At 50.0% G+C, this 23,039-nt stretch overlaps 1 protein-coding gene across 4 annotated transcripts in view; it reads right to left on the reverse strand.

The window, feature by feature from the left end:
* LOC139477912 (uncharacterized) overlaps positions 1-23,039 on the reverse strand; it is a 189,223-nt gene that overhangs the window by 4,501 nt on the left and 161,683 nt on the right. For all 4 annotated transcript variants that reach the window (XM_071260352.1, XM_071260353.1, XM_071260354.1 and 1 more), the window contains 17 exons: positions 19,347-19,421; positions 19,005-19,142; positions 18,635-18,822; positions 17,824-18,023; positions 15,702-15,908; positions 15,071-15,283; positions 14,129-14,328; positions 13,315-13,617; positions 12,402-12,650; positions 11,633-11,788; positions 7,951-8,086; positions 5,809-5,995; positions 4,349-4,470; positions 3,741-3,955; positions 2,265-2,654; positions 1,491-1,609; positions 8-142 (listed from right to left, as the gene is read on the reverse strand). In XM_071260352.1, coding sequence (XP_071116453.1) covers positions 8-142; positions 1,491-1,609; positions 2,265-2,654; positions 3,741-3,955; positions 4,349-4,470; positions 5,809-5,995; positions 7,951-8,086; positions 11,633-11,788; positions 12,402-12,650; positions 13,315-13,617; positions 14,129-14,328; positions 15,071-15,283; positions 15,702-15,908; positions 17,824-18,023; positions 18,635-18,822; positions 19,005-19,142; positions 19,347-19,421 — 3,233 coding nt within the window. The remainder of the gene's footprint in view (positions 1-7; positions 143-1,490; positions 1,610-2,264; positions 2,655-3,740; positions 3,956-4,348; positions 4,471-5,808; positions 5,996-7,950; positions 8,087-11,632; positions 11,789-12,401; positions 12,651-13,314; positions 13,618-14,128; positions 14,329-15,070; positions 15,284-15,701; positions 15,909-17,823; positions 18,024-18,634; positions 18,823-19,004; positions 19,143-19,346; positions 19,422-23,039) is intronic.

Consider the following 23,039-nt stretch of genomic DNA (forward strand, 5'->3'; position numbering starts at 1 on the left):
GACTCACCATGTCGTAGTGCAGGCCAAGACTCTTGAGCATGTCCTGTGTGAAGATCTTGTCTGAGACGCTCACGGTCGTGTAGAGGATGACGCACAGGACGACGGTCACTGCTGCCTTTGGAATGAACAGGGTGGACACAACCTGAAACAGCAACATGTTTAATGCTCTGTTACTGTCACACTGACACAAGCAGCCAGCCAGGAAGCAGCCAGCCACAACCTGAAACAGCAACATGTTTAATACTCTGTTACTGTCACACTGGCACAAGCAGCCAGCCAGGAACCAGCCAGCCACAACCTGAAACAGCAACATGTTTAATACTCTGTTACTGTCACACTGACACAAGCAGCCAGCCAGGAACCAGCCAGCCACATAGCTGGATAAAACAACCAGCAAGCTGCACACCAGAATATACTTTGTTACACAGTGGTGTTTGCTTCGTAATATGACCTCCGTTATCTGTCTTCAAGGTAAACTATCCACAGGCCTCTCTGCATAAGGACCAGCACAGCAGAGCCTGTAAATGGAGTGTCAATTTGTTACTCAAAACTCCACAATCTGCCGAGATCCCAGCAAATTCTGACCCCTGGAGGATAGAAATGATCACAACCAGCCAGCGACGTACCTGAGGCAGATAATCAGATATGAATGTACCTGGATAGCACAGCCAGCGACGTACCGGAGGCAGATAATCAGGTATGAATGTACCTGGATAGCACAGCCAGCTACGTACCGGAGGCAGATAATCAGATATGAATGTACCTGGATAGCACAGCCAGCGACGTACCGGAGGCAGATAATCAGATATGAATGTACCTGGATAGCACAGCCAGCTACGTACCGGAGGCAGATAATCAGGTATGAATGTACCTGGATAGCACAGCCAGCTACGTACCGGAGGCAGATAATCAGATATGAATGTACCTGGATAGCACAGCCAGCGACGTACCTGAGGCAGATAATCAGATATGAATGTACCTGGATAGCACAGCCAGCGACGTACCTGAGGCAGATAATCAGATATGAATGTACCTGGATAGCACAGCCAGCTACGTACCGGAGGCAGATAATCAGGTATGAATGTACCTGGATAGCACAGCCAGCTACGTACCGGAGGCAGATAATCAGATATGAATGTACCTGGATAGCACAGCCAGCGACGTACCGGAGGCAGATAATCAGATATGAATGTACCTGGATAGCACAGCCAGCTACGTACCGGAGGCAGATAATCAGGTATGAATGTACCTGGATAGCACAGCCAGCTACGTACCGGAGGCAGATAATCAGATATGAATGTACCTGGATAGCACAGCCAGCTACGTACCGGAGGCAGATAATCAGATATGAATGTACCTGGATAGCACAGCCAGCGACGTACCTGAGGCAGATAATCAGATATGAATGTACCTGGATAGCACAGCCAGCTACGTACCTGAGGCAGATAATCAGATATGAATATACCTGGATAGCACAGCCAGCAACGTACCTGGATGAAGAACTTCTTGCCGGCAAGCGCAGCACGGGACAAGAAAGACTTGGTGTTCCTGGCACCGCCTTGGTCCTTACCATCCTCCTGGAACACATCGTCCTCCATGTCCTCCTCTCCTGACAACAGAATGTCCTCATTAACAGTGACCTCATTACAAGTGTCCTCGTTACCAATGACCTCATTACAAGTGTCCTATTTTCAAGTGACCTCATTACAAGGGTCCTCGTTAACAGTGACCTCATTACAAGTGTACTCGTTAACAGTGACCTCATTACAAGTGTCCTATTTTCAAGTAACCTCATTACAAGTGTCCTCGTTACCAATGACCTCATTACAAGTGTCCTTTTTTCAAGTAACCTCATTACAAGTGTCCTTGTTAACAGTGACCTCATTACAAGTGTCCTCGTTAACAGTGACCTCATTACAAGTGTACTCATTACAAGTGACCTCATTACAAGTGACCTCATTACAAGTGTCCTCATTACAAGTGTCTTCGTTAACAGTGACCTCATTACAAGTGACCTCATTATAAATCAGCAACAGAAGTTACATCCTGGCAACATCCGAGTTAAATCACATCTTCTTGATGGTCATGTTACATCATGGTTCCAGGAGTGATACATCACATCAATTTCATATTAATATCATGTTTATATCATGCCATGGTAAGTCATATGACAAACTATGGCCACAATCCTGCTCAGATTTATAACTGTTCTATCACAATACAATCACAATCCCCTTGGTATATGACACTGTGAAAGTTTGTACCTGGGGCAGGTTTCTCTCGACAGTCCACGTACTCGGGGTAGCCATACAAGAGTAGTCTCCCCATGGCAATGGTCTTGGAGAAGCGGTGGAGGAAGAGGATGGAGTCGACACACAGCATCAGCGCCAGGAACACGTAGAACATCGACATGAATCCGGGGGTCTCCGCAACCTTGGTGGCATCCTGACCTAAGGGTCGTGAGGTCACCTGACCTCCGTCTGTACTTGAGGTTCCAAAGGGGTAGAACCAATGACTGTGAATCCTCACCTTCCGAGTCTTGGACTGGGTGGGGGAGAGGTTGCGAGCGTTCCTGCCCCCCACGGGCTGGGCGGTGGGGGTCGGGATGCCCTCAATGTGGGGTATGTCGGGTAGGGCAGGGGGGGCTGTCATCTCTGGAACACACAAACAGGAGCAACATGACGTCATGACACGACGTCATGACACAGGTTGAGCAAAGATCAAACTGAACACAACGGAATGACACATGAGTGAGTGAGTGAGTGAGTGAGTGAGTATGGTGTTACGCCGCTTTTAGCAATATTCCAGCAATATCACGGCGTGGAATGACACGAGACCTCTTAGAGACCTGACACTAGTGAGATCCTGTACCAGTAATGCTCTCGTGAGGCCATGTACTGAACAAGACTAGTCACACCCTTTAAACAATATGTCGGCACCCAGTCAAGTCACTCTGATTGATAATCAAAATCTATCTTGAGATAAAACATGTCTTACTTCACGAAGTGCATCGAAAACACATGAGTACCTTGATTAAAAACATGAAAAAAATTGGAAAATATCTGTTGAGCCCAAGTTTTCATTAAAATCCTGCAATCGATTGTAATCTGTATGTCAGTTAATGAACCAAATGTCAATTTTTACAGTCAGTCAGGAAGATGGAGAGAGGCTACAGTCAGGACTAATAATCTGTTGCACTGTTGAGTCTATACATGAGACACTGCTGGTCCTTCTATATTGAGACACTGCCGGTCCTTCTACAGTGAGACACTGCCAGTCCTTTTACAGTGAGACACTGAAGTCCTTCTACAGTGAGACACTGCCGGTCCTTCTACAGTGAGACACTGCCAGTCCTTCTACAGTGAGACACTGCCGGTCCTTCTACAGTGAGACACTGCCGGTCCTTCTACAGTGAGACACTGCCGGTCCTTCTACAGTGAGGACACTGCCAGTCAGAAGATCCGGGGTAGAATAGGTCTTCAGCAACCCATGCTTGCCGTAAAAGCTGACTATGCTTGTCGTAAAAGGCGACTAACGGGATCAGGTGGTCAGGCTCTCTGACTTGGTTGATGCATGTCATCAATCCCAACTGCGTGGATCGATGCTCAGGATATTAATCACTGGATTGTCTGGTCAAGACTTGATTATTTACAGACCGCTGTCATATAGCTGGAATATTGCTGAGTATGGCGTAAAACAACAAACCGACCAACCAACCAACCTTCTATAGTGAGACTTACCATCTGCTAGTCTGGCCAGATTGTGTTGGAGGTTGGCCCAGTCCAGGAACTGTTTAGAGGAGACGTTGTTGAGGTGTTTGCGGATGTTGATGACGGCACCGTGCAGGAAGCGTGCCCCGGACAGCCACCGGTTGTTCTCCACGTCAGTCAGCGAGGACTCGATGTCATGTGACAGCTGTGACAGGAGGTTCCGCACGAAGCGATGGAAGTTGTTCCTGCACAAGAACATGACAATGTGACATGACACAGCTATGTAACTTGGGTGATCCCGACCTACAGCGCTACCTTTGGGGTCCACATATCCGAGGTGGAGTCGGAAGGGGTAGATGACCAACACAAGAGTACACCACTGCCTACCTAACACAATGTATGATGAACGTTTCAGAGTTTGAAAAATATTAGAATAGAAGTTGGTCATGAATAATATCGTAAAAAGTGATTTATTGAGTGTAATGCCATTTTGAACAACACATTGTATCTGTTCAGGGAAATCAGGTGAAAGAATGGGTTTCAGAAAAAAGATTTATGACTCATGTTCAGAGAGTTTCACCTGACAGTGAACATGTTGTGAGACTTACCTGAATGTGAACATGTTCTGTGAGACTCACCTGAATGTGAACATGTTCTGGGAGAGCTTGGTGAGGACTTCATGGGAGTGTTCACTCAGCAGTGTCACAATGTTCTGCTGTTCGAACACATTGGCCGTCTTCTCCAGCAGCTGATTGCGGAGCTGGAAACAGACGAACATCATCAGCATGATGACATTGGAAGTAGCAACACAAGTCCCCTACAAGACTGGTCCCCTACAAGACTGGTCCCCCACAACACTGGTGCCCTACAACACTGGTCCCCCACAAGACTTGTCCCCTACAAGACAGGTGCCCTACAACACTGGTCCCCCACAAGACTGGTCAGCTACAAGACTGGTCCCCCACAAGACTGGTCCCCTACAAGACTGGTCCCCCACAAGACAGGTGCCCTACAAGACTGGTCCCCCACAAGACTGGTCCCCTACAACACTGGTCCCCTACAAGACTGGTCCCCCACAAGACTGGAGCCCCACAAGACTGGAGCCCCACAAGACTGGTCCCCCCCAACACTGGAGCCCTACAACACTGGTCCCCCACAACACTGGAGCCCCACAATATTGGTTCCCCACAATCTTGACGAACACAACAATATTGTTCACCTAAATCTGATGAACCCGAAAAATCTTGTCCCTTTACAATCATATGACCGCAACAATACTGGCGCCCGCAATACTGTTGCCACAATACTGGTGCCCACAATACTGGTCCCCACAATACTGGTGCCCACAATACTGGTGCCCACAATACTGGTGCCCACAATACTGGTGCCCACAATACTGGAGCCCCACAATACTGGTGCCCACAATACTGGTGCCCACAATACTGGTGCCCACAATACTGGTCCCCACAATACTGTTGCCACAATACTGGTGCCCACAACACTGTTCCCCACAATACTGGTGCCCACAGTACTGGTGCCCACAATACTGGTGCCACAATACTGGTCCCCACAATACTGGTGCCACAATACTGGTCCCCACAATACTGGTGCCACAATACTGGTGCCCACAATACTGGTGCCAAAATACTGGTGCCACAATACTGGTCCCCACAATACTGGTGCCCACAATACTAGTGCCACAATACTGGTCCCCACAATGCTGGTGCCACAATACTGGTCCCCACAATACTGGTGCCACAATACTGGTGCCACAATACTGGTCCCCACAATACTGGTGCCACAATACTGGTGCCCACAATACTGGTGCCACAATACTGGTCCCCACAATGATGGTGCCACAATACTGGTCCCCACAATACTGGTGCCCACAATACTGGTGCCACAATACTGGTCCCCACAATACTGGTGCCCACAATACTGGTCCCCACAATACTGGTGCCACAATACTGGTCCCCACAATACTGGTCCTCACAATACTGGTGCCCACAATACTGGTGCCCACAATACTGGTGCCACAATACAGTACTCCCAAACAATCAGAGGTCAAGGTCAAGGTAAAAGTCTGTGACAAAAGTACCTTGTGCATGTCCTCAATGACAGGCTTCATGCTGTCCTCACACCGCGTCTTGGTGAGGCTGGCAAAGTTATTCTGTCTGTTGATCTCCTCCTCCAGGTGGCGCTGCATCGCGAGCAGCTCCAAGTGGTGGACGGCCGTCTTGGCGTACGACTGCTGCTTGAACTGCGACACAAACTGGGAGTTGTCTCTGGAGGAGAGAGTGACACAATACTTGATGTCCAATATTAACTAGGGGTTGTCTCTGGAGGAGAGAGTGACACAATACTTGACGTCCAATATTAACTAGGGGTTGTCTCTGGAGGAGAGAGTGACACAATACTTGACGTCCAATATTAACTAGGGGTTGTCTCTGGAGGAGAGAGTGACACAATACTTGACGTCCAATATTAACTAGGGGTTGTCTCTGGAGGAGAGAGTGACACAATACTTGATGTCCAATATTAACTAGGGGTTGTCTCTGGAGGAGAGAGTGACACAATACTTGATGTCCAATATTAACTAGGGGTTGTCTCTGGAGGAGAGAGTGACACAATACTTGACGTCCAATATTAACTAGGGGTTGTCTCTGGAGGAGAGAGTGACACAATACTTGACGTCCAATATTAACTAGGGGTTGTCTCTGGAGGAGAGAGTGACACAATAATTGACGTCCAATATTAACTAGGGGTTGTCTCTGGAGGAGAGAGTGACACAATACATGACGTCCAATATTAACTAGGGGTTTTCTCTGGAGGAGAGAGTGACACAATAATTGATGTCCAATATTAACTAGGGGTTGTCTCTGGAGGAGAGAGTGACACAATACTTGACGTCCAATATTAACTAGGGGTTGTCTCTGGAGGAGAGAGTGACACAATAATTGATGTCCAATATTAACTAGGGGTTGTCTCTGGAGGAGAGAGTGACACAATACATGACGTCCAATATTAACTAGGGGTTGTCTCTGGAGGAGAGAGTGACACAATACTTGATGTCCAATATTAACTAGGGGTTGCCTTTGGAACAATATGAAGTGTAAAACAATAAACAAGAAACTGTAACACTGACGATGTATTGAGAGGGGAAACTGTAATACTGACAATGTATTGAGAGGGGAAACTGTAACACTGACGATGTATTGAGAGGAGAAACTGTAATACTGACGATGTATTGAGAGGGGAAACTGTAACACTGACAATGTATTGAGAGGAGAACCTGTAATACTGACGATGTATTGAGAGGAGAAACTGTAATACTGACGATGTATTGAGAGGGGAAACTGTAATACTGACAATGTATTGAGGAGAAACTGTAATACTGACGATGTATTGAGAGGAGAAACTGTAATACTGACGATGTATTGAGAGGAGAACCTGTAATACTGACGATGTATTGAGAGGGGAAACTGTAATACTGACAATGTATTGAGAGGGGAAACTGTAATACTGACGATGTATTGAGAGGAGAAACTGTAATACTGACGATGTATTGAGAGGGGAAACTGTAATACTGACAATGTATTGAGAGGGGAAACTGTAATACTGACGATGTATTGAGAGGGGAAACTGTAATACTGACGATGTATTGAGAGGGGAAACTGTAATACTGACAATGTATTGAGAGGGGAAACTGTAACACTGACAATGTATTGAGAGGGGAAACTGTAACACTGACGATGTATTGAGAGGGGAAACTGTAACACTGACGATGTATTGAGAGGGGAAACTGTAATACTGACGATGTATTGAGAGGGGAAACTGTAATACTGACGATGTATTGAGAGGGAAACTGTAACACTGACGATGTATTGAGAGGGGAAACTGTAATACTGATGATGTATTTAGAGGAGAAACTGTAACACTGACGATGTATTGAGAGGGGAAACTGTAACACTGATGATGTATTGAAAGGGGAAACTGTAACACTGACAATGTATTGAGAGGGGAAACTGTAATACTAACGATGTATTGAGAGGGGAAACTGTAATACTAACGATGTATTGAGACGGGAAACTGTAATACTGACGATGTATTGAGAGGGGAAACTGTAATACTGACGATGTATTGAGAAGGGAAACTGTAATACTGACGATGTATTGAGAGGGGAAACTGTAACACTGACGGTGTATTGAGAGGGGAAACTGATGCTGATCATATGACTCACTTGTTGACAGCAAGGACGATGATGCTGAATACCGTCATGGTGACGACGATGCTGTAGAGGAAGTTGAGTGTGACGTAGCCAATCATCATGCATGTGTGATGCCACCGAAGGGCAGGTAACTCCGGCCCGATTGAATCTGGGAAAGACAAATATAACTTTAAAAACCTGAGTCAGTGGATACACTGATCTCTGACCTCTTAGTGTTGAGGACTCAACTGTTGTTAGTTTCGATAATATGAAAGTGTGTGAGTGTCGGGTTACCTTGACTAATCATTCATGTTAGATCATGCCAGCAGCCTCCAACTAAAACAGTTCTGGTGGGTGCTACAGGTACATGGGATGCTGGGACACATGGGGTGTTAGGACACATGGGATGCTGGGACACATGGGATGCTGGGACACATGGGATGCTGGGACACATGGGATGCTGAGACACATGGGATGCTGGGGCACATGGGATGCTGGGACACATGGGATGCTGGGACACATGGGATGCTGGGGCACATGGGATGCTGAGACACATGGAATGATGAGACACATGGGATGCTGGGGCACATGGGATGCTGGGGCACATGGGATGCTGGGGCACATGAGATGCTGGGACACATGGGATGCTGGGGCACATGGGATGCTGGGACACATGGGATGCTGAGACACATGGGATGCTGGGACACATGGGATGATGGGACACATGGGAAGCTGGGACACATGGGATGATGGGACACATGGGATGATGGGACACATGGGCTGCTGGGACACATGGGATGCTGGGACACATGGGATGCTGGGAGACATGGACACATGGGATGCTGAGACACATGGGATGCTGAGACACATGGGATGCTGGGGCACATGGGATGCTGAGACACATGGGATGCTGGGGCACATGGGATGCTGAGACACATGGGATGCTGGGACACATGGGATGCTGGGACACATGGGATGCTGAGATACATTGGATGCTGGGACACATGGGATGCTGGGACACATGGGATGCTGAGACACATGGGATGTTGGGACACATGGGATGCTGAGACACATGGGGTGTTGGGACACATGGGATGCTGGGACACATGGGATGCTGTGACACATGGGATGATGGGACACATGGGATGCTGGGACACATGGGAAGCTGGGACACATGGGATGCTGGGACACATGGGATGCTGAGACACATGGGATGCTGGGACACATGGGATGCTGAGACACATGGGATGTTGGGACACATGGGATGCTGAGACACATGGGATCCTGGGACACATGGGATGCTGCGGCACATGGGATGCTGAGACACATGGGATGCTGGGGCACATGGGATGCTGGGACACATGGGATGCTGGGACACATGGGATGCTGGGACACATGGGATGCTGGGACACATGGGATGCTGAGATACATTGGATGCTGTGACACATGGGATGCTGGGACACATGGGATGCTGAGACACATGGGATGTTGGGACACATGGGATGCTGAGACACATGGGGTGTTGGGACGCATGGGATGCTGGGACGCATGGGATGCTGGGACGCATGGGCTGCTGAGACACATGGGATGCTGGGACACATGGGATGATGGGACACATGGGAAGCTGGGACACATGGGATGCTGGGACACATGGGGTGTTGGGACACATGGAATGATGGGACACATGGGATGCTGGGACACATGGGATGCTGGGACACATGGGATGCTGGGACACATGGGGTGTTGGGACACATGGGATGCTGGGACACATGGGGTGTTGGGACACATGGAATGATGGGACACATGGGATGCTGGGACACATGGGATGCTGGGACACATGGGATGCTGGGACACATGGGGTGTTAGGACACATGGGATGCTGGGACACATGGGGTGTTGGGACACATGGAATGATGGGACACATGGGATGCTGGGACACATGGGATGCTGGGACACATGGGATGCTGGGACACATGGGATGCTGGGACACATGGGGTGTTGGGACACATGGGATGCTGGGACACATGGAATGATGGGACACATGGGATGCTGGGACACATGGGATGCTGGAACACATGGAATTCTGGGACACATGGGATGCTGGGACACATGGGATGCTGGGACACATGGGGTGCTGGGACACATGGGATGCTGGAACATATGGAATGTTGAGACACATGGGATGCTGGGACACATGGGATGCTGGGACACATGGGGTGCTGGGACACATGGACACATGGGATGCTGGGACACATGGGATGGTGGGATACATGGGGTGCTGGGACACATGGGATGCTGGGACACATGGGATGGTGGGATACATGGGGTGCTGGGACACATGGGATGCTGGGACACATGGGATGCTGGGACACATGGGGTGCTGGGACACATGGACAGATGGGGTGCTGGGACACATGGGATGGTGGGACACATGGGATGCTGAGACACATGGGGTGTTGGGACACATGGGATGCTGGAACACATGAGATGCTGGGACACATGAGATGCTTGGACACATGGGGTGCTGGAACACATGGACACATGGGATGGTGGGACACATGAAATGCTGGGACACATGGGATGCTGGGACACATGGGATGTAACCCATGGGATGCTGGGACACATGGGCTGCTGGGACACATGGGCTGCTGGGACACATGGGGTGTTGGGACACATGGAATGATGGGACACATGGGATGCTGGGACACATGGGATGCTGGGACACATGGGATGCTGGGACACATGGGGTGTTGGGACACATGGGATGCTGGGACACATGGGGTGTTGGGACACATGGAATGATGGGACACATGGGATGCTGGGACACATGGGATGCTGGGACACATGGGATGCTGGGACACATGGGGTGTTAGGACACATGGGATGCTGGGACACATGGGGTGTTGGGACACATGGAATGATGGGACACATGGGATGCTGGGACACATGGGATGCTGGGACACATGGGATGCTGGGACACATGGGATGCTGGGACACATGGGATGCTGGGACACATGGAATGATGGGACACATGGGATGCTGGGACACATGGGATGCTGGAACACATGGAATTCTTGGACACATGGGATGCTGGGACACATGGGATGCTGGGACACATGGGGTGCTGGGACACATGGGATGCTGGAACATATGGAATGTTGAGACACATGGGATGCTGGGACACATGGGATGCTGGGACACATGGGGTGCTGGGACACATGGACACATGGGATGCTGGGACACATGGGATGGTGGGATACATGGGGTGCTGGGACACATGGGATGCTGGGACACATGGGATGGTGGGATACATGGGGTGCTGGGACACATGGGATGCTGGGACACATGGGATGCTGGGACACATGGGGTGCTGGGACACATGGACACATGGGGTGCTGGGACACATGGGATGGTGGGACACATGGGATGCTGAGACACATGGGGTGTTGGGACACATGGGATGCTGGAACACATGAGATGCTGGGACACATGAGATGCTGGGACACATGGGGTGCTGGAACACATGGACACATGGGATGGTGGGACACATGAAATGCTGGGACACATGGGATGCTGGGACACATGTGATGTAACCCATGGGATGCTGGGACACATGGGCTGCTGGGACACATGGGCTGCTGGGACACATGGGCTGCTGGGACACATGGGATGCTGGGACACATGGGATGCTGGGACACACGGAAGCCCCACTTACCTGGAGCCAGAGCAAGACCAAATATGGCGAGGAAGAGGAGGAGGATGACGGCTCCGCACACTGACGCCAGGAATGGGATGGAGAACACCACGCCATATGTTGGCTCTGCTGTCTGTCTCTCTGTCACAGTGGCACTGTTAGGAGCTGAGGCTGCATCTGAAAAACAGAAGACAAGTCCAAGCAGGGAGAAAATCTCTGATTGTTTGTTTGTCTGTTTGTTATGAAGGTGTATGATGGCACCCAGAGGGTCCTGGCGAGACAAACTAGCCACTGATATCCTCATCTACATCACGCCCCATTGGGTGTGATGACACGTTATCACCCAATCCCTGCTGACCACAGGGTCCAGGTGTGGAGCATCTGCTCGGAAGGTCAGGGGTGCGATCTCCATCCACATCAGACCAACAGACGTTAAAAGATGTATTTGTTGTGACCCTGCCTGTCGCTTGGCACTAAGGGGTTAAAAACAAGGACTGGTCGCCTTGGAGTCAGTATACTGAGTGGGGTATTCATGTAAAACTGCGGCATGGTATCTCCCCGGGCTAGCACTATAACATCGACAGGCTCTCACACACACACACATACATGCACGTTGCTATATAAGTGCAAAAGTCTTAAACGTGAAGTTACACCCCATTTCACCACTACCATCACACATTTCTGAGCCTGATCACTGGACCAATTTCAAAGCATAAAACGTTATAAATTCTATCCCAAAATCCCCACAGGGTCCGTGATTGGTTATTGTAGGAGTCACAACGTTACATACCAGAAGCGGCAGCAGTGTCGTCCGTGTTGACCTTGACCTTCTCGTAGTGCCCCGGGTTGTGGATACGTATCTGATGAGTCTGGACATCATCCGTTATCATCACCACTACTTCCTTCTCCGTGTCGGGGAGGTCAGAGGTCGGCAGGGAGAACTTGATGTGGAACTTGCGAGGACACTTTAAGGCCACCCAATACTTGAATAGCGCCTCAGTGGGGTAGCCCGGGTCGTACACGTCCATCTTCAGCAGACCTTGGAGCAGAGTGAGTGAGTGAGTGAGTGAGTGAGTGAGTGAAAGAGTGAGTGAATCAAGGCAGTCTACATGTAATCAAGAGGTGGTGAGGAAAATGATTGAAAGAAAGCATGAATAACGATCCATGACACAGGATGACACACAATGAAACACAATGACACACAAGACATAAAATTAAACACAATGAAAGATGATGAAACACAATTTCAAACAATGAGTGAGTGAGGTGGGTTTAACGCCGCTTTTAACAGTATTCCTGTTATACCACGGTGTGACAGCTTAATGTGGGAGGAAAGCCCCAAGTGATGCAGGTCTCTGACATTTACCACTTCGGTGAAACCCACGAGCACGGGTTTGGTTCTGACAAACCTAGCAACATAATCGGGGCGAACCGGGATTCGATCCCACAATCATAGGTTTCTGGCGTGCCCAAGGGACGCAACTCTGCACAGCGAATCGCGGCACCTTAGACGACTGGGCCAACCGTGCCCCCCTCAAACGATGACACACAGTGAAACACAATGAAACACAATGAAACACAATGACACACAATGGCACATGAAGACACATGATCTCACACAATGACACACAATCAATCTAACACTATGTATTGGGGACTTAAGGAGAGATCCGATTTAAGTGACACAGTTTATCGGTATTTACCTGGACATGTCTTGACCCGCCCGGATACACCCACCACCCAGTGCGTGTCGTTGTTGACCAGATCGGCTCGGATGGTCTTGTGCTGCAGTGTGACCCTGTCGAACACCGAGGCCACAATGGACACCTCCTTGGGAAGTCTGACCTCGAGGCGCGGGGCGGCGTTCTTGTGCGTCACGTGGTAGGGGAAGGTGTCGTTGAGGTAGGTGACCACCATGAGGTCGGAGCTGACCTTGTATGGTCCCTCGACCTCCGTCGCTAACACAGAGTTCTCCAGCACGACTCGGTCGTAGTTCTTGCCAGTCACTGTCAACATCATCCCAGACACACATGTAACTTCAACCCATCAATAAACAGGAATGCAGAAGCATCACTGCAGTGGGTATCTAATAGATGAAATTGTTCCTAATCAACTGGCAAAACATCGACATATAACTCATAAGAGTTTCTGCTTTGAAGTTTGTTTGTTTGTTTGTTTGTTGTTTAACATTGATTATTCCAGGTATATGGCAGGGGTTTATAAATAATCAAGTCTGGACCAGACAATCCAGTGATTCGCATCATGAGCATCGATCCACACAATTGTGCATCAACCAAGTCAGAGAGCCTGACCACCCACTCTTGTTAGTCGCCTCTTACGACAAGCATTGGTTCCTGAAGGCCTATTCTAAGCTGGATCTTCACGGGTCTTGCTTCTAAGACTGGACAGGAAGTGATGATTAGCGTAAGAGCAGAAGGAGCAAAACTTCTCTGTCAAAAAATTTTCTATATTGTTTGGACATTACGTGAACATTTCGACGTCTATAGCTCGCATCACCTGACGTGTCCATCTCTCCAAATGGATGCTTGGGTCTGATGGACACAGACTCTCCACCAATCACGGAGGAGAAGACAGATGGTCCTTGGTTCCGGTAATGGCCGACCTTGAACATTCCCCTGTGACCCGACACCTCTCCTTCCAGGAAGTCCGGCGGTGCCCCGAGCTTGGAGTCGACCTCGATGTGCACGATCTTGCCTCTGATTCACAAACACAGCAACGTTACAGCAACACTTCCCAATTACACAATTTATCGACATCTTGAACTGACAGAACTGTGCTTGAATTTATAATACTTGTCATGGATCTCTGAGATGGTTTATAGCTTGTCAGCAAAGTCCAGAAACTCGCATCTTTCTGGGCTCGATCGTAGCACCACCAGTGCCTATTACAAGTTATTTCCCTTCAATGTCCATCCTACTGACAATCAGATTCCACCTCTCACATCGCTTGCATTTGCTTAAACACAAAGACGGCGCCTAGTCAAGATGATCTGATCGATAATAAAGATCTATCTTGTCTTTAAACGTGTTACACCTCACCAAATTCATCAAATCACTTGAGCACTTTCAATAAATACATGAAAAGATCAGGAAAATATCTGTCGATGTTCACGGTACACATGCTTTACAAATCCTGTCATCAAACGAAAGCATCACAGCAATTGCAATGTTGTTTATGACTTCGTTACAGGAATTTGACTGGACTATGCACAAACTCGTCAGTTCAGGCAAAGTATAACTCCATTATCCCAGCCTAGTTCGTCAAGGGTGGAAACTGGACTTTTAGAGTCAGTTAACTCCCTTGCCTCAAGAAGATGGGAAACTTGCTGTTATGACTCCACTCACAATAACACGATCTACAGGGAGACATAAACATCTATCTGGGACACACTAAAAACAAAATTCAAAACCACAAGTTTAAAGGACAGGCTTCTCTTACTTGAAGTTCATCTTGCCTTCCTTCTCCCACTGCTTATCACCCTTGAGGCTGACCTTCCCCTTGTAGAACGATTGACCTTGATACTGCAGACTGAACTCCAGCTCTAGGAGGTGTTGCCGTGGCAACGGTCTGATGTGGCAGTAGAAGTGGTTCATCCGACTACTGTCCCACTGAGGGCGGATGTGGAACTCCATCCAGTTGTTCTTCAGACATCTGACGGAGACACAGATGTAGAAGCTTATTCAAGCAAACAGATTTGATACCACAGAGAATAAAACACAGCAGGCTGTTGTCAAGCAACATGGCTACCGAGTGACCTGGCATTGATATTGAAATGAAATGATCCACCTGACCACCCGATTGACCCAATTCACCCAATCCACCAGATCAACCTGACCACCCGATCCACCTGACCACCCGAATGACCTGACCACCCGATCCACCCAATCCACCTGATCCAGCCAATCAACCTGACCCACCTGATCCTGACCACCCAATCTACCTGATCCACCCGATCCACCTGATTCTGACCACATATCAACCTGACTACCAGATCCACCTGGTCGCCTTTTACGAACTGCACATTTTGCTAGGGACCTAATCTGACCCTGAATCCCTACAGGGAACTCACTTCCTGGGCTGGCAGTGTCGCTTGTGGTAGTCCTTGCAGATGTCGCTGCAGTTGCTGCGGGCACAGCAGGTGTAGCACACTCGGAGACGCGGGGAGTAGCCGTTGTCGCTCTCACTGCCCAGCACCGAACACTCCGAGCTGCTCTGTGTCATCTGCCGCGCACAGTCCCGCGTGCAGTCCTCACACCGCTTGCTGTAGTGCTGACACCTGGTGGTCAAAGAAGAAACTAGTCTTTGAACAATATTCCAGCATAATGAAGGTGGTGTGGGATGATTGGTCAAGCAGCATGTATGTCCACCACTTGATTTACTATTTGGACTCCTCCACCTACACTGTGATGTGATGTGAGGTGAAATGGGGCTTAACATCGCGTTCAAGATTATTGCACTTATATAGCGACGTGCATGTACGTATGTGTCTGTGTGTGTGTGGCTGCTTGTACTAGTCCGGACTGATGCCGATTTATAGTGCTAGCTCACTGAAATACAATGCCGCAGTTTAACATGAATACCCCACTCAGACACAGTATACTGACTCCGAGCCGACCAGTCCTTGTTTTAGCCCCTTAATGCCGAGCGCCAGACAGGTTAACAACAAGTACCGTCTTTTAACGTCTTTTGGTATGACGCGGCCGGGGATTGAACCCTGAACCTTCTGCTCTCCGGGCAGGCACTCTAACACTAGACCACAGAGGCGGTCCACTTACACTGTGGAGGACAAGGATGGTGTACAAGGATGGTGTACAAGGATGGTTTACATGGATGGTGTACAAGGATGGTGTACAAGGATTGTTTACATTGATGGTGTACAAGGAAGGTTTACATGGATGGTGTACAAGGATGGTGTACAAGGATTGTTTACATTGATGGTGTACAAGGAAGGTTTACATGGATGGTGTACAAGGATGGTGTACAAGGATTGTTTACATGGATGGTGTACAAGGATGGTGTACAAGGAAGGTTTACAAGGATTGTTTACAAGGATGGTGTACAAGGATGGTTTACAAGGATTGTTTACATGGATGGTGTACAAGGATGGTTTACAAGGATTGTTTACATGGATGGTTTACAAGGATTGTTTACAAGGATGGTGTACAAGGATGGTGTACAAGGATGGTGTACAAGGATTGTGTACAAGGGAGGTTTACAAGGATGGTGTACAAGGATGGTTTACATGGATGGTGTACAAGGATGGTGTACAAGGAAGGTTTACAAGGATTGTTTACATGGATGGTGTACAAGGATGGTTTACAAGGATTGTTTACAAGGATGGTGTACAAGGATGGTGTACAAGGATTGTGTACAAGGGAGGTTTACAAGGATGGTGTACAAGGATGGTTTACATGGATGGTGTACAAGGATGGTTTACATAGATGGTGTACAAGGATTGTGTACAAGGGAGGTTTACAAGGATGGTTTACATGGATGGTGTACAAGGATGGTGTACAAGGATGGTGTACAAGGAAGGTTTACAAGGATGGTGTACAAGGAAGGTTTACAAGGATGGTGTACAAGGAAGGTTTACAAGGATGGTGTACAAGGATGGTGTACAAGGATGGTGTACAAGGAAGGTTTACAAGGATGGTGTACAAGGATGGTGTACAAGGATGGTGTACAAGGAAGGTTTACAAGGATGGTGTACAAGGATGGTGTACAAGGATGGTGTACAAGGATGGTTTACAAGGATTGTGTACAAGGGAGGTTTACATAGATGGTGTACAAGGATGGTGTACAAGGAAGGTTTACAAGGATGGTGTACAAGGATGGTGTACAAGGATGGTGTACAAGGATGGTTTACATAGATGGTGTACAAGGATTGTGTACAAGGATGGTGTACAAGGATGGTTTACATGGATGGTATACAAGGATGGTGTACAAGGATGGCGTACAAGGATGGTGTACAAGGATGGTTTACATAGATGGTGTACAAGGATTGTGTACAAGGATGGTGTACAAGGATGGTTTACATGGATGGTATACAAGGATGGTGTACAAGGATGGTGTACAAGGATGGTGTACAAGGAAGGTGTACAAGGATGGTGTACAAGGATGGTTTACATGGATGGTATACAAGGATGGTGTACAAGGATGGTGTACACGGAAGGTTTACAAGGAAGGTTTACCGTTTAGACTTCTCCACCCACACTGTGGAGCTTCTGAAGAAGTCAGCTTGGATCCCATCGAAGAGATCGGTCATCGGTCCTGGCTGCGGGTACAGGAAGTGGGAAGGGCCAGCAGAAGAGGAGCCTGGGAAATTTCCAACTGTCTCGTATGACTGACACGGCTGAGCTTTCTGGTCATCATCAAGGCTGTATGTGATGTTCTGAAATGTGACAATCAATACATTTGGTTTTACTAAATCTGGTCAGTAAGTTATTATAAATGTCTATTAAATCTGAACTCCGGGTGTACGTACCATGAGTCTGTCGTGATGCAGGACATAGTGGTCAGGGACCGGGTGTACGTACCATGAGTCTGTCGTGATGCAGGACGTAGTGGTTGGGGACTGGGTGTACGTACCATGAGTCTGTCGTGATGCAGGATGTAGTTGTCGGAGACTAGGTGTACGTACCATGAGTGTCGTGATGCAGGATGTAGTGGTCGGGGACCGGGTGTACGTACCATGAGTCTGTCGTGATGCAGGATGTAGTTGTTGGGGACTGGGTGTACGTACTATGAGTCTGTCGTGATGCAGGATGTAATGGTCGGAGACCGGGTGTACGTACCATGAGTCTGTCGTGATGCAGGATGTAGTTGTTGGGGACTGGGTGTACGTACCATGAGTCTGTCGTGATGCAGGATGTAGTGGTCGGGGACCGGGTGTACGTACCATGAGTCTGTCGTGATGCAGGATGTAGTTGTTGGGGACTGGGTGTACGTACCATGAGTCTGTCGTGATGCAGGACCTAGTGGTCGGGGACCGGGTGTACGTACCATGAGTCTGTCGTGATGCAGGATGTAGTGGTCGGGGACCGGGTGGGGACAGAACTGACGGAGGATCTGACTCTGGGTGCCGGACTGGGGGATGGCTCGGAAACTTCCCTTCTCAGAGGAGTTGATCGGAACAAAGAGCTGCGCTGCCTGGACTGATTTCATTGTGACCTTGACCTTCAGATCTTTACCTGAAACATCAAGGACATTATATTCACTATGTACAACAAGGACAATCATTAGTGTTCAGTGAAAGGTCATTTTTCATTCTCCATGAGGAAGTGTTTTGTTCTGCAAGACGGAATCGACATATTGAGAAACACAACTGCACTCTGTTGTGGCTGCGTTGATGTGTGTCACAGGACTGACTTACCCCTGTCCAGTGTGAACCCAAAGTTGCCGCTCTGCATTGAAGGGAGGTAATCCTCCTCGACCCTGCGATCAACGACGCCATATTCGCTCTCCAGGATGATGTTCTGGGAGGCCTCGGGTGGCGGGAGGAGAGCGTGGCCTGGAGCAGGGGAACAAGTACCAACATAAATAAATGAGGGTGAATACAGATAAATAAGAATTTTCAATGTTTTCGTCTGTGACCCCCTCAACAGAATGAATAGGTGTTGAGTTCTTCATGGCCTGTGGTGGCCTTATGTCCTTGTTGTGTCTTTGCTAGTACCACACTGCATCTCATGTGTGATATAAGGGAGACAACTCTTACCTTTGCATTCTCTGTTGGTATCTCTCTGACAAGTCTGGAACTCAAACTCTCCAGAGGAGCACTGCTTCTGACAGGCTGCAGCGAGAAGAAACACGGCATACTGATTCTGAGACACAGGCATTGAGTGAGTGAGTGAGTGAGTTTAGTTTTCTGCCGCTTTTAGCAATATTCCAGCAACATCACGACGGCGGACACCAGAAAAGGGCTTCACACATTGTACCCATTTTGGGAATCGAACCCGGGTTTTCGGTGTGACGAGCGAACGCTGTAGCCACTAGGCTTCCCAACCGCCCCGATTGAATCACATGTCATATTGATTCTGGGACACTGGCATAGAAATATATTTTTCGATTAATAAAAAATGTGGGTGGCCAGTTGAGGGGTGGAGGGGTGGAGAGTTGAGGGGTGGAGGGTTAAGAGGTGGACATAAGAGGGTTGGAGGGATGAGAGATTGAGGGGTGGCGAGTTGAGGTGTGGAGAGTTGAGGTGTGGAGAGTTGAGGTGTGAGAGTTGAAGTGTGGAGAGTTGAGAGATGGAGAGTTGAGGGATTGAGGGGTGTCGAGTTGAGAGATGGAGAGTTGAAGGGTGGCGAGTTGAGGGGTTGAGCGGTGGAGGGTTGAGGGTGGAGGGATGGAGGGTGGAGGGGTGGAGAGTTGAGGGTGGCAAGTTGAGGGGTGGAGAGTTGAGGGTGGCGAGTTGAGGGGTGGAGAGTTAAGGGGTTGAGGGGTGGAGAGTTGAGGGTGGAGAGTTGAGGGGTGGAGGGGTGGAGAGTTGAGGGTGGAGAGTTGAAGGTGGCGAGTTGAGGGGTGGAGAATTGAGAGGTGGAGAGTTGAGGGGTGGAGAGTTCAGGGGTGGAGGGTTCAGGGGTGGACGGGTGGAGAGTTAAGGGGGAGAGAGTTGAGGGTGGAGAGTTGAGGGTGGCGAGTTGAGAGTTGGAGAGTTGAGGGGTGGAGAATTGAGGGTGGAGAGTTGAGGGTGGTGAGTTGAGGGGTGGAGAGTTGAAAGGTGGAGAGTTGAGGGTGGAGAGATGAGGGTGGAAAGTTTAGGGATGGAGAGTTGAGGGTGGCAAGTTGAGGGGTGGAGGGCTGAGGTGTGGAGATTTGAGGGGTGGAGAGTTTAGGGGTTGAGGAATGCTTCGTGACGAGTTGAGAGGTGGAGGGTTGAAGGGTGGAGATTTGAGGGGTGAGAATTGAGGGGTTGAGGGGTGGAGAGTTGAGGGGTGGAGAGTTGAGGGTGGAGAGTTGAGGGTTGGAGAGTTGAGAGGTGGAGAGTTGAGGGGTGGGGAGCTGAGGGTGGAGAGTTGAGGGGTGGAGAGCTGAGAGGTGGAGAGTTGAGGGTGACAAGTTGAGGGATGGAGAGTTGAGGGAGGAGAGTTGAGGGTGGAGAGTTGAGAGGTGGAGAGTTGAGGGGTGGGGAGCTGAGGGTGGCGAGTTGAGGGGTGGAGAGCTGAGAGGTGGAGAGTTGAGGGTGACAAGTTGAGGGATGGAGAGTTGAGGGAGGAGAGTTGAGGGTGGAGAGTTGAGGGTGGAGAGTTGAGGGTGGAGAGTTGAGGGGTGGAGAGTTGAAGGGTTGAGGGGTGGAGAGTTGAGGGGTTAAGGGGTGGAGAGTTGAGGGGTGGAGGGGTGGAGAGTTGAGGGTGGCGAGTTGAGGGGTGGAGAGTTGAGGGGTTGAGGGGAGAGAGTTTAGCGTGGAGAATTGAGGGGTTGAGGGGTGGAGAGTTGAGGGGTGGAGAGTTGAGGGGTTGAGGGGGGCGAGTTGAGAGTTGGCGAGTTGAGGGGTGGAGAGTTGAGGTAAGGAGAGTTGAGGCGGCGAGTTGAGGGTTGGAGAGTTGAGAGGTGGAGAATGAGGGGTGGGGAGTTGAGGGTGGAGAGTTGAGGGGCGGAGAGCTGAGAGGTGGAGAGTTGAGGGTGGCGAGTTGAGGGGTGGAGATCTGAGAGGTTGAGAGTTGAGGGTGGCGAGTTGAGGCTGGAGAGTTGAGGGTGGCGAGTTGAGGGATGGAGAGTTGAGGGAGGAGAGTTGAGGGTGGAGAGTGGAGGCTGGAGAGTTGAGGGGTGGAGAGTTGAAGGGCTGAGGGGTGGAGAGTTGAGGGGTTGAGGGGTGGAGAGTTGAGGGGTGGAGGGGTGGAGAGTTGAGGGGAGAGAGTTTAGCGTGGAGAATTGAGGGGTTGAGGGGTGGAGAGTTGAGGGGTGTAGAGTTGAGGGGTTGAGGGGGGCGAGTTGAGGGTGGCGAGTTGAGAGTTGGAGAGTTGAGGGGTTGAAAGGTGGAGAGTTGAGGGAAGGAGAGTTGAGGGAAGGAGAGTTGAGGTGGCGAGTTGAGGGGTGGCGAGTTGAGGGGTGGAGAGTTGAGAGGTGGAGAGTTGAGGGGTGGAGGGGTGGAGAGTTGAGAGTTGGAGAGTTGAGGGTTGGAGAGTTTAGGGTGGCGAGTTGCGGGGTGGAGAGTTGAGGGGTTGAGGGGTAGAGAGTTGAGGGTGGAGAGTTGAGGTTGGCGAGTTGAGGGGTGGGGAGTTGAGGGGTCTAGGGGTGGAGTGTTGAGGGAGAAGAGTTGAGGGTGGCGAGTTGAGAGTTGGAGAGTTGAGGGATTGAGGGGTGGAGAGTTGAGGGGTGGAGAGCTGAGAGGTGGAGAGTTGAGGGGTGGAGAGTTGAGGGGTGGAGGGGTGAAGAGTTGAGGGGTTGAGAGTTGAGAGGTGGAGAGTTGAGGGGTGGAGATTTGAGGGGTTGAGGGGTGGAGAGTTGAGGGGGAGAGAGTTGAGGGCGGAGAGTTGAGGGTGGCGAGTTGAGGGGTGGAGAGTTGAGAGGTGGAGAGTTTAGGGGTTGAGGGGTGGAGAGTTGAGGGGTGGAGAGCTGAGAGGTGGAGAGTTGAGGGTGGTGAGTTGAGGGATGGAGAGTTGAGGGGTGGAGAGTTGAGGGGTTGAGGGGTAGAGAGTTGAGGGTGGAGAGTTGAGGTTGGCGAGTTGAGGGGTGGGGAGTTGAGGGGTCTAGGGGTGGAGTGTTGAGGGAGAAGAGTTGAGGGTGGCGAGTTGAGAGTTGGAGAGTTGAGGGGTTGAGGGGTGGAGAGTTGAGGGGTGGAGAGCTGAGAGGTGGAGAGTTGAGGGGTGGAGAGTTGAGGGGTGGAGGGGTGAAGAGTTGAGGGGTTGAGAGTTGAGAGGTGGAGAGTTGAGGGGTGGAGATTTGAGGGGTTGAGGGGTGGAGAGTTGAGGGGGAGAGAGTTGAGGGCGGAGAGTTGAGGGTGGCGAGTTGAGGGGTGGAGAGTTGAGAGGTGGAGAGTTTAGGGGTTGAGGGGTGGAGAGTTGAGGGGTGGAGAGCTGAGAGGTGGAGAGTTGAGGGTGGTGAGTTGAGGGATGGAGAGTTGAGGGGTGGAGAGTTGAGGGGTTGAGGGGTCGAGAGTTGAGGGAGGAGAGTTGAGAATGGAGTGTTGAGGGTGGAGAGTTGAGGGGTGGAGAGTTGAAGGGTTGAGGGGTGGAGATTTGAGGGGTTGAGGGGTGGAGAGTTGAGGGGTGGAGGAAAGTAGAGTTGAGGGGTTGAGGGTGGAGAGTTGAGGGTGGCGAGTTGAGAGTTGGAGAGTTGAGGGTTGGAGAGTTGAGGGGTTGGAGAGTTGAGGGGTGGAGAGTTGAGGTGGCAAGTTGAGGGGTGGACAGTTGAGAGGTGGAGAGTTGAGGGGTGGAGGGGTTGAGAGTTGAGGGGTTGAGGGGTGGAG

This window comes from Haliotis cracherodii, unplaced genomic scaffold, assembly GCF_022045235.1.
Source record: "Haliotis cracherodii isolate W230 unplaced genomic scaffold, xgHalCrac1.p SCAF_37, whole genome shotgun sequence".
Lineage (NCBI taxonomy): Eukaryota > Metazoa > Mollusca > Gastropoda > Lepetellida > Haliotidae > Haliotis > Haliotis cracherodii.